Raw genomic sequence first — 11,602 nt, forward strand, 5'->3', positions numbered from 1 at the left:
GTAATGTGTTCTTTACCAAAAGTTTGTTTGTCATCAAACTACAAATATACTCAATACTGTTAAAAATAACAGTTCTTCAAAATATCGCTTATGAGATAAATAAAAAAATGGTAAATAACACATTCTGTTTTTTTAGCCTGGTTGTATGCGCCTCAAATTATATTTTTTTTGGCTGCTATTTTTATTTGGTAACAGATTTTTTTGCTTAAATGTGGATGATAGTTTCTAGAGAGGAAAAAGAAACTGCTATCCCACTTTCCTTGAAAATTAAATCTACCATTATATTCCCGTCTAGAACTAACTATTAAAGTGCCGCTAAAAGTCACCTAACAGTCACATAATATTATATTACTCACTGTGATATTTAGGTATTAGTTAAAATTGCAGGACTAAGTCAATAATTGGAGAGGATTCTCCAAAATATATGTGTATCATAGTGTTATTAAAGAATATTTTGATTGCATTTTGAGGCTAAAACAAGGCAGTCTTTTTTGTGTAGTTTTATTTTTGTATTTTGTACTGCACGCCAGATTTACAATTGACTCAGAGCCTTATTTAAATGCACTTACAAATACGTACATTCTATGAATTTCGTGTATTTGCACATCTGCTTGGAACATCTGAACAATCGTGTCGATACATACCAACTTATATAAAATTCATGAAAAATGGTAACAGAATATAAACTTATTTTAGTAATAAACTTGAAATGGGATTCTAGGCAAATTTGATATGTGTCGACACAATTTTAATGGTCCCCGCCTTAATGTAACACTGACATCCTATTCTCACCAATAGTATGCTAGTAGCGGATAATGCTACCACTGACTTTATCCTTATATGTATTTGTTTACATGAAGTGACACTGGACTTGGAATAACTGAACTAAAAGTTTCCAATTTCGTTATTGTTAAAATTAATATTACTCTAACACATATTGTTAAAAATTGCATATTTATTATCTTTGTTAAAAAAATAAAACATCATCCTTATTGCCTGTGTTTCTGTGTAGCATTTGTTTTTTAATTGAAGTGTACCTACAGTTTATTTGTTGTTTATTTTGTATGTGCCTTAGTCCAATGTTTGATGGCGTCAGCACTCACTGCGGACAGCGCCACACAAACGCATGTATCTGTATTCGCTTCGTACTGCAATGGAGATGGCAATCCTACGTCGTTCGCGCGTGTGCAATTAATGTTATGGGGACTATAAATGAAAAGCAGTAAGGCTCGGAAACCGGTTACATTTTCTAACCGTAGATGTTGACGTATAACTTGCACTCATACTAATTGGTCGTACAACTTATCTATCTTACACACTCCTGGCCAAACCTTTTCATTGTGGTTCTGAAGAGACTCAGCCCCATGGGCAAAGACGCTGAATATGGCTGTGTAATCCTTTATTATTAGCATTTTAACCAACTCGAATTAAGTAATAATTTAGCTATATGATTAAATAAATTGCGGTTTTGTTTATTCAAATCTGTTATGGATAAAGTAATTCCATTTTCGATTGGAATCCGTTTAAAATATAAGAAAAACTGTTTGAGTGTGTTGCGCCCCGTTTCTTTACCGGTTTTCTTAGTCACATAAACCGGTTAATTTAGGCTAACAACAATTCTTAAACTTGTCGCGTTTTAAATTTGAAGTAAAACCAACTTTTACTAGTACTTTAACCGGTTTGGAGCTTTGCGCTGGGTTTTCTTAGGCGCAGCCTTATAACGTTATGTTTGTGCTGTTGCATGCCGCATGTTTTGCTTTTGCCGTCCCCCGTCAGCCCTCCAACATTCACGTGATGCGCATCTTGCGTAACGCGCCACCCTCCAATGTCGTTAGAACTAAGTCGGACAAGGTTAGTGGTGAAGGCACTCTTTACTATGTAGCTAGACGTGCTGAGACAAAACTGTCAATAAATTGTATACTGAGAAGTTTCTAGATGGTAGTAATACAAAAAAACGTTCATTTGAGAATTTAATTACGGTTGAATTTAGTTGTTATTTTCGATAGTCCGTTTCCTTCTTTGACTTATCACGTCTAGTACGTTCAGATAGCTTTGTTACTAGTTTATTTCGTACGATATCAATAGTGCTGTCGAGTCAAGTGTCTTGTGTGGTTTATATAACTGAATAGCCTAGGAGATGATACAGTCGCCATCAGATATATCGGAACGGCCAAGGTGCTCACAAATATCTCAACACGCCTCTATTGTCGAGGCGTTAGAGTGCGTGTTCAGATATCTTGAGCACCTCGGCAGCTCCGATATATCTGACGGCGACTGTACATACTGTTTAAACTTTGGCTTCGAAAGTTTCTGAACTAAAAGCCATTAATTCCTATGTCTTTAAAAATAAAGTTGCTTATTCACTCTAAACAGTGTTTCAGCGCACATAGTGTGGATGGCGGAAAATGGCTATAACCAATAGTGTTTACAGCAACTATTTCTGTGTATCAGATACGTGGATTTCTGTTTCTGAAACCGTGTTCCTAAACAAAATGTTTATAGTGAAATTGCGGCTTACGGACTTGATTTGAAAGCACCTCAAAAAAATAGATTAAGCACTTTTACATTGTTTCTACACAATTAGCAAATTATTTTAGTATTAAGTGTAAATTTGTAATATACTCGTATTGTAAATAGCTTTTAGACAATAGCAACTCTTTTTTTTTTAAATTGTACATCATTCAATTATAGCATCAGTGAGAGACGTATATCTATACTATATTGTTTAGCATTTCGTATACTAAAATTGTTTTGTAACAATGTATGAGATCAATGAATATTCTATAAAAATATGTTGATCGACCGCGTTGAAACGATTTTCAATTGCAATTTCAGTCGACGCCCGTGGGATCCATCCAGACCGGGCATGAGATCGTGGTCTCGCCGAACCGGGTGCACCAGCCCTTCCATAAGGTTAGATATCACTTTTTATGCTATACATTTTCTATATTGTTCTATGTACATGTTTTATAAACTACCCTAACTATACAATACAACTCCCAAAAAATTATGACCGAGTTTATCATCACCGTCATGTCAAAATCGCTGAATGGATTAGCTAAAAAACTCTTAAAAATTGTTTTACTTCAAAACGATTTCATTAAATTTCAGGCCTGTAGCTAAACAGTTTTTTTACCGGTTTTTCAAGCAGTTTGATCGTGTTTCGTTAAAAAAAGAATAATGAACTCTCCTCAAAAAGATTTCGAACGAGACTAAAACAGACCAAAATTTACCGTTATATTTTAAACCGGTTCTGTGCCCTCAGATTCAATAATAATTAGGTATTCCACTGGTGCGGCCAGATATGGCGGGACTCCCCGAGTGCCGAGCCGCTTACATCTAAGAAAAAAAAGTTTTTTTTTTTTAATGTATGAAATAAGCGGCTCGGCCTCATGTTTGGCCGCACCTTTATGGAATACTTTCGCTTGGCCTTTTATTAGTTTATTTATAAATTTTCAGTAACAACGTAGGTACCCCAATAATACTAACTAGCTCCATGAACCACACGATACTTTAAGCGCACCTTAGTTGGGCGAAAAATGATTTGACCTAAGTAGTCTTCGAGTAAATGTTTAATTTTACCGAATACTTATTTTCCCCTAAACTTTCCTGTTTCATTGATAGCTTTGGTAGTTTGGATTCGAAGGTACTGACTCTAGTTTTTTGTCACCCAGGATGATTTGTGTGATTATATGATTGGTTTGGTGGAGGACGATGAAGCGGCTCTCATCCAGGTTTGCGACTTGTTGTTAGCGCCCCTGCCAATGCCGTGCTCCTGTCATTTTGCTATCATGTTATCCGATACGAATAGAGTTACAGTAGACTGCTAAAATCTAAGACTTTAGTCAAAAAACACGATTTACAGTCAAAACACATCGACGCATTTTCGAATTGTCGTTTAATCATATCTGCCTTTCACATGCAGGATTAATATCTTATTCGTATATTTTACAATTACTTTTGGACCTTATATCCTATACAGACGTATATGTTAGACGACTTGGAAGCATCAGAGCACTACTGTATGCTGAACCTGAACTAAATTTAAACGCAATGATAATTTTTAATTAATTAAATTGAACACTATAATGTTTGGGCTTGTAAACTGTGTTTTGAACATCTTAGGTGAGCAATCATTAGTGTTTGTGCTTGGTGCTTCTAGGTTTGATAGTCCCTAACCCTAATGTTTTCTTGTGTGGATTTCGATAATGCTTCTTCCAAAACGGTATCTGTTCTACTTTTAGGTACCTGTTTTGTGCTTGAGTTTTAGCTGCGTTTTGGGAAATTTTCCATTGATTCCCATTTTCTTTTTTTATAAAATGTTTCTATTTGTAGTGATTTCAAAATGTTGTATTGAACAACAATTTGTACATATGTTTGATATTTTAAACATACAATTTTATCAAATTCACCGATAAAAAATCGTTTCATGATATATGTACATTATGAATATCTTGTATACTTATGTATCCCTTTGAACCTTTTTAAAGTAGTAGGTGCGATGGTGTTTATAGCTAAACTTTGAGTGTCCCCGATTCCCCTTTAAGTCTTTGTTTGAATATAGATTTGAACTTTTCGACGTTTCCAATTTTTATAAGTGTTTTGTGCCGTCGTCATACATTGCGGGTAAGAAAAGGGTCTGTTACTACTATTTAGAAAATAACGCAATTAGTGTGTCGTGATACTCGTGATAAGGTGAATAGTACGACGAAGTTATAAGTTGCTAAATTGTTGTAGAGTATGACGTCGTATGTAATATATGTTACCGGATACCAAAGCCTGAGGCTGCATAATGGACGCGACGTGAGCGAGAAGCGGGGCGACAAGCCTGATTATCGCTACATTTAACTCGGTCAAATTAATAAATTGCCGCTCTTCGCTGGCCTTAAGCTTCGGCCACGAAACACACGCTCCGAGCGTGTACGCTCGACGCTGACGCTCAACACCATACATTGGCTAAGACAGCGGCATGCGTGCACGCTCGGCTTGTGCGTCCCGTGGCTGAGACGTTCGTGTCTTCGGGATGTACAGTGAGCTGCGAAATCTCATGGAGAAATTATGAATGAATTAATTGATAAAGTCGCCATGCACTTTTATGGCTGATGGTACATGAAGCATATATGTGGTCCAGGGCACGGCGAAAGAGGCGGGCGCGGGCGGCGGGGGCGGCGCCGCCAACTCGGGCGGCAACTGGCCGCACAGCGGCAAGGCCACGCCGCTCACCGCCGGCCACCTCACGCCCGCCGACCGCCACGGCTCCGTGCAGGTAACCCGCGCTCACCGGCGCACCCTATACACCACGACACATTACCAATCACGTGCAGTAAAAACTACTTGATGCAACGCAACGAGCGCACTTGACGCGATTTTGACTTCGAGATGATTAACTAACGAGACTTAAAAAAAAAAACTTTTGCTGATATAATTAAAATACCGGGTGTGGCCAAAACAGTAATGAATGCTAAATAATATTCAATAGTAAGGGATATTGATAATAACGTAGACAAGAATATTCAATGAGTCTTAACATTGCAATCAATAAATATCTTGATAAATCACTAAACCCTATTTGATTTTACTATAACATTTTTTTGTAACTTTAAATTAGTTTTAATACCACTGCGAAAAGTGTGTTAAATGAATATGTACTTAAAAAAAAAACTACTTAATCCATTCAGCGCTAATCACGACACGTTGTCGTTTTGCCTCTACGAAGCATTTCCTCTACATACCGGGAAACCTATGTTATCGGCCACAACGTAGCGCTACAACCGCAGCTCAGCGGTGACTGTGTTAAATATTGTTCCCCATTAGCAAAGTTTAACTACCTACTATTTGGTTATTCACCCCTGTTACAGGCCCAGTCTCATATTATTTTGCAATTTTCGTTGCGTTGCAGTCTACAGAACCCCACAGATTTATAATATAAAATGTCGTTATTAAAGAGCGGGACAATTCTCTCGTGGTCCGAGGAAGACTAGAGGTTTATATATTATGTACTTTACTATAATCAGAGCCTAGCAATAGATTCATCGCCTACGCCGAACTGCACACACAACCCACTAAAGAACAAAAAGACATGACACAAATCATTGTTTTAACACCGTCTAAGAGCCATTTCCCTAACTAGTTAATTTACCCTGGTATTTATCAGTTTAATTGCGTTATGTAGTAGAATATGAAGATATCGACCTACAATACGATTACATACAACAAACACAAAAAATAAAAAGTAATGATGAAGTTTTCTTTCTATAAAGATCTTCGCACGCTATATCAATTCCACGTCATTCCAACACCAACTCAGCTTAGTGGACGACGCGTAGACCACCTGTCGAACACTAGAGTTATATTCATTTTTAAAATTGTACTCTAGGACATACGACATAAGGCTTTAATTTCAATATTCCATTTTGAGATGAGTGGCAGTCGAGTGGCTGTTGAATTGTAATAGTGTGCTAAGACTTTAATCTTGATCTGACCCGAAGAGGACGGTAGTATCAACAGCGATTTGTATCTATGTATTACTTTAAAGATTGGGTTGAACAAAATAAACTTAATTATAAATAATTAGCTTCGTCATGAGTAGATATAAACGAGTAAAATATAAATGCCACTTTCTATTTTATCATGTATGTAGTTAAATAGTTTTTATTTGATGCATGCTTTTACTGTGAATAAGCGCAACGTTGTGTACATTGTGAATGTATATTGGTGTATTTATTTTTTAGCTGTTGAAGAATAAGCATTTTCGGTATGTGAAATTCCCCGGATCCGTGTCCACGGTTAGTTTAAATTTTGCGGCAAGCCTCGTGTGATTGTCTGCATGTTGCTTTACAGTCGAATTATAGCATCGAAGAAACCTTAACCCATAACATTTCTTAAAAAAACATCTTAAAAGCGTACTCTTGTAGCAAAATTACGTAGAGACAGTTCGATCGCGTTATGCGCAATAAGCGCTCTGACATAATAAAGAAGAGGCTGCGTTATCACCGGAGTCGAGCGAGGATGCGTAGCGAGGGATGTGTTTGTTAAATAAGAACCAATAGAATCATTTCATTTACCTATCTTGTGGACACGCAGCCCGAGGAAAGAAACTAATTTTAAAACTGCAGGCATTGTAACTAGGTAAAATTGTGAATTAGTGAAATTTAGTTTAATAAACCTAAGAATATTGGCAACGATAAAAGATTGTTGATTTAAATTTATTGAAAAGTATTTTTTAAATGTCTTATATTTTAATCTTTATTTATATATTTTCAATGTAGGGAAAAAACCGTTTATGAGGGAAGATCATCTACAACCTCATTCGTCGCGTTTAACTCTTGCGTTTTTACAATACTCCATTTACAGAATATCGGTGGTAGATGAGAAGTAGCGATACTGCTCCTTTCTAACTATGTCTGGACGACGTACGTATACAAATACGCGAGTTCTTGCCCTTTGGCGGGCTTCCCAGCAATATAGATCGTGTCATTCACGACGACGCGTGCCTTGACTTGTATTGTCATGCTATTAAAGGTTAGATTTAACAAATCTGCGCGTCATCGTGGATAACACGAACTATACATTATATATGCCGGTCTTCGCCACATTGACCTTACATATCAATATGCTTAAATGTTTAAAGATAGGCAGCTCGAAATACGACGCATCGTTTACGCAGCGTGTGGTCGGTCCTTTAATAAATAACGCTTTTCCGAAATGTTGCGATTTTTCCGTTTTTTTTGCTTTATGACTGTGTTAATGTTGTCTTCGATGTGAATAAAGTCGACCGTGCATTGTGCTATTGTCAAAAACCATAATGAAGCACAGCCAATATTCATTCATAAACAGCTATATATGTTTTGGAATAAGAAGTCATGTCCCGTTTATGTGACTGTTTTGAGCACATAACTAACCGTTATAACATAAAAAAATTGTAATGAATGGCTAAGTATTATCTTTTACTAAAACTATTTAAAAAAAAAAACCATGGCTTTTTCCTGTTTCTCCCTATGTCGTCACATGTTGTTTTTTTTTCTCTATGACAAACTTCGGCCTATACATTTATTTATTTGATAAATTCTTAACACATTCAACGCTGAGCTACAGTCGTAGTGCTACGCCCTAGCCGATAGCATGGGTTTCCCGGTATGTAGCGGAAATGCTTCGTAGAGGCAAAACGACAACGTGTCGTGATTAGCGTTGAATGGGTTAACTGGTTTAGGACTTCTTACTCGCAGAATGTGTACATGCTAATAGTTAGTATTGTTATTTATGCTTTGTATACTGCAGTGTTGTCGTTAGTCATTGTTCGCTTATAGATGTTGTTTTTCTTTAATGCTTTTATAAGAAAACCAATTTAAAATTTAATACCTAGATCATATAAAAAATCGAGCTATTGATCAGTTTCTATTATACCTAATCTCATTCTAATAACACCTTTACAGTATGCTTCTTGAAATGAATGTTTGCTTGTATCACTTATATAAAAAAAAAAACGACTTATAAATAAATGGTGTTATTTATGTATGAGCAACATTACTTTCATCTAGCATCATGAGGAGAAAAAAATGGCTTAACTGACTATTTTCATAATATAATTATAGAAATTAAATAGTGATTTTTAAAGTGCTTTACTTTTAACAAAATTGATTTTGTATTAACATAACTTTAATTGTAACTTATTTAATTAAGTTTTGTTGTAGTTCACAAACCAGCTCAATTGTATTGGATGGGCCTGGAAGTGTTGTATAAAAGTAAAGAATTTTATCCTTTTGACTGCCACTGAAGAGAAGATAGAGAATGTTTACAAAAATCTTGTAAAGATATACTTTAACCCCCTTTTCATAGAACTTTACAAGTCTCAATTAGTTAATTTGTATTTTATCTTTTCTTACAAATACATAAGTCGAAATAACAGCCATACTATACACCAACACGCACCACACTTTAATCCATACTACGACACTTATTATTATTTTATAGGCAAGCTACTAATTTTTTTTATGTATATTTATGTTTTTTTGTTACATCGTTAATCTGTTCGTGATCTTGGTTCTAGCAGAATTATCAGTGCTTCACCCGAAAGAGTGGAGCGCATTACTGAGCCAGAACCCTTTTGTTTTGCTGTAACGTACACAGCACACATTTCTTTTATTGATGCTTTTTGTTCTTTATTTAATTTTTATTTTGGTGTTGCTATTTTTTTTTTTTTGGCAAAAATAAACGTTTATTTGGTAAATATACTAAAAACTAAACTACAAAACTTAAAAAAATAATTAATTAATTAATTTAATTTTTATTTTGGTGTTGCTATTGTTTGTATTATTTTTTGTTTAGATGTGTGTATTGTGGCAAGCGAATAAATGGTTTATCCATCTATCTATCTAACAGACGATTAATAGCTAATTGAGGCTTATAGCTAGTTTATGAATAATAAGTCTAATGTCCCTATAATATTTATTTATTTTACCATTTTATTAAGTCTCTCATCAACTCTCATGGAGGTTAAGGGGTCATAAAATAAACTTACACTTGAAAGCAAAGAAAAAGCCATCTTTAAAAAATACTGCTTATTAAAAATACTTCATTGCTCTTGGGTGTATAATATAAGGGGGTTTTCAGAAAACAGTGTACCCCATTAGCGTGAGTTGTTGAGAAAAGTTAATCATTGTCAGTTTTGTGACAATAATTAAGCATGAAATCTTTATGAGAATCAACTTTTTGCCTTTTTTACATTGCTTATAGTTTATGAAATGAGCACCAAAACCAAGGTTTTATTGAAATTCAATGCTTAATTATCGTCACCAAACTGACAATGATTAACTTTTCTCAACAACTCACGCTAATGGGGTACACTGTTTTCTGAAAACTCATATAAACAACACCAATTGGTGAAGCAGAAATAAGCACTTCAAGGAAAGTACATGAATAGTCATTTAAAGCTTATTCATTTTTCGTTTTTTTTTTCGAGTAATCAGTTGAATATTTGGGTGCTTGAACCGTCGTTATATTCTTAATCACATACTTGGCATCTATTTACTATTGCATGTGCCGTATTTGAAAATTGTTCCTAGAGTAATATCCGATTTGCCTTATAGTTGATAGTCATCGCTTCTGCGATGCTGCTGTGAGTTGCTATCGTCGGTTTGAATTTGAATATTCAACTAGTTACTTTCGACTATGAGAATGAGAAAATACCCCAAGGGTAAAATAAAGTTCCACGCGATTTTCAACTTAATTTCAAAAAGAGAAGGGACTCTGAACCTTTACAAAGTTCGATCAGTTAGAAAATTGACATTAAGTCATTATTCGAATATATTTTATTTGTGGTTTAAAGATATACAAACTTTGCAGGTAAAAAAAAAACATTTTAAGTAAACAATAAATTTCGTGATTACATTTTTGAACAATATTTTTGTAGATTTTGATACTTTTTGCAACTATATATACGGAACAGGAAACGCCAACAATCAATACTAATCTTATTTAAAAAAACAAATTCTCCACGGAAATGATATTCGAATAATGACTTAAGATCTGAAATACGGTTTGAATTAAATTCTCCTTTCGAAAATGAGCTGAAAATCCCACCTGAGACCGGCGTATCGAGGGTCCGTGTCCGGATCCGGGCCGAGTCGCTAAAGCCGCGGCCCGCAGGTGGTGTCGTCGACGAACGGCGAGCTGGGCGCGGACGACCCCACGGCCGGCCACTCCAACACGCCCATCACGGCGCCGCACCACGACCCCGACAACCAGGACGACACCAAGTCAGTGTTCCAACTGTACGAAGCCTTTTTATTTCTTTTCTATTGTCTAAGGACTCACCGACTGACGAGCGGGTAGCGTCATACAACGACTTATTACGTCCGTCCTATCGTCGGACACTTTCTGCTGAGAGGGACAGAGAAAGATAAAGGTATATTATTTCCCTGTCGCTGCAGAAGGTGTCCGGGGAAGAGATAGATCTAATAACCCTAGGCGATAGATTGCTTTAAGTCATTTTGAAAGACAGCGCCGGCAACTGGTAACAAAAGTTCGACAGTTTTCGTTGTAACTACAGACCATATAGATTTTATAATTCTATCTACATAATATGGAGTCATAGAAAATAAGCTTCATATCGAAAACTAACGAGCGATGGAACGAGATCCTATATAATCTATATGTCTTTAATGGGTGCTTGACAAATCTTAAATTTATAATAAATTTTTAAACATTTGATTTTCTACTTTGTTATAATATTCAAAAAGTCAACATTGCAAACATCACGAGCGATGGCGTGTTTTAAATATTGACTTTATTTTATTTGTTTCACGGTAAATAATCAGTACCCCTAGTGTAAATTTGATCGACATCATAACGTGACGAACGCGTTTGCGTTAAGTCTCATTTTGTATAGGATTTTGAGTTTCCAAAACGTCCCGCTTGGCGCGCTCTTTCTAAATCCAATACAAAATGAGACTAAACGCAAACGCGTACGTCACGTTTGGAAATCGAATTTATTCACACTAGGGGTACTGATGGGTTCAGCACGAACTGACTTAACTGATTGAAACCGTTTAAAGCAACTAGTCGGCATAAATCACTATCTTTTCTCTGTAAACAATATTGGACG

The 11,602-nt window shown here is 35.8% G+C and overlaps 1 protein-coding gene across 14 annotated transcripts in view; it reads left to right on the top strand.

Moving 5' to 3' along the window:
- The window catches only part of LOC133526767 (casein kinase I), a 51,862-nt gene that overhangs the window by 33,308 nt on the left and 6,952 nt on the right, over positions 1 to 11,602 (top strand). For 4 of the 14 annotated variants that reach the window (XM_061863492.1, XM_061863493.1, XM_061863496.1 and 1 more), the window contains 6 exons: positions 1,777 to 1,851; positions 2,836 to 2,913; positions 3,675 to 3,734; positions 5,132 to 5,266; positions 6,732 to 6,754; positions 10,645 to 10,769. In XM_061863492.1, the coding sequence (XP_061719476.1) occupies positions 1,777 to 1,851; positions 2,836 to 2,913; positions 3,675 to 3,734; positions 5,132 to 5,266; positions 6,732 to 6,754; positions 10,645 to 10,769 (496 nt within the window). Of the gene's footprint in view, positions 1 to 1,776; positions 1,852 to 2,835; positions 2,914 to 3,674; positions 3,735 to 5,131; positions 5,267 to 6,731; positions 6,786 to 10,644; positions 10,770 to 11,602 lie in introns of all 14 variants that reach the window. The other 10 variants (XM_061863502.1, XM_061863501.1, XM_061863491.1 and 7 more) reach the window with 9 other exon arrangements.

The sequence above is a fragment of the Cydia pomonella genome, chromosome 17 (assembly GCF_033807575.1).
Source record: "Cydia pomonella isolate Wapato2018A chromosome 17, ilCydPomo1, whole genome shotgun sequence".
Taxonomy (NCBI): domain Eukaryota; kingdom Metazoa; phylum Arthropoda; class Insecta; order Lepidoptera; family Tortricidae; genus Cydia; species Cydia pomonella.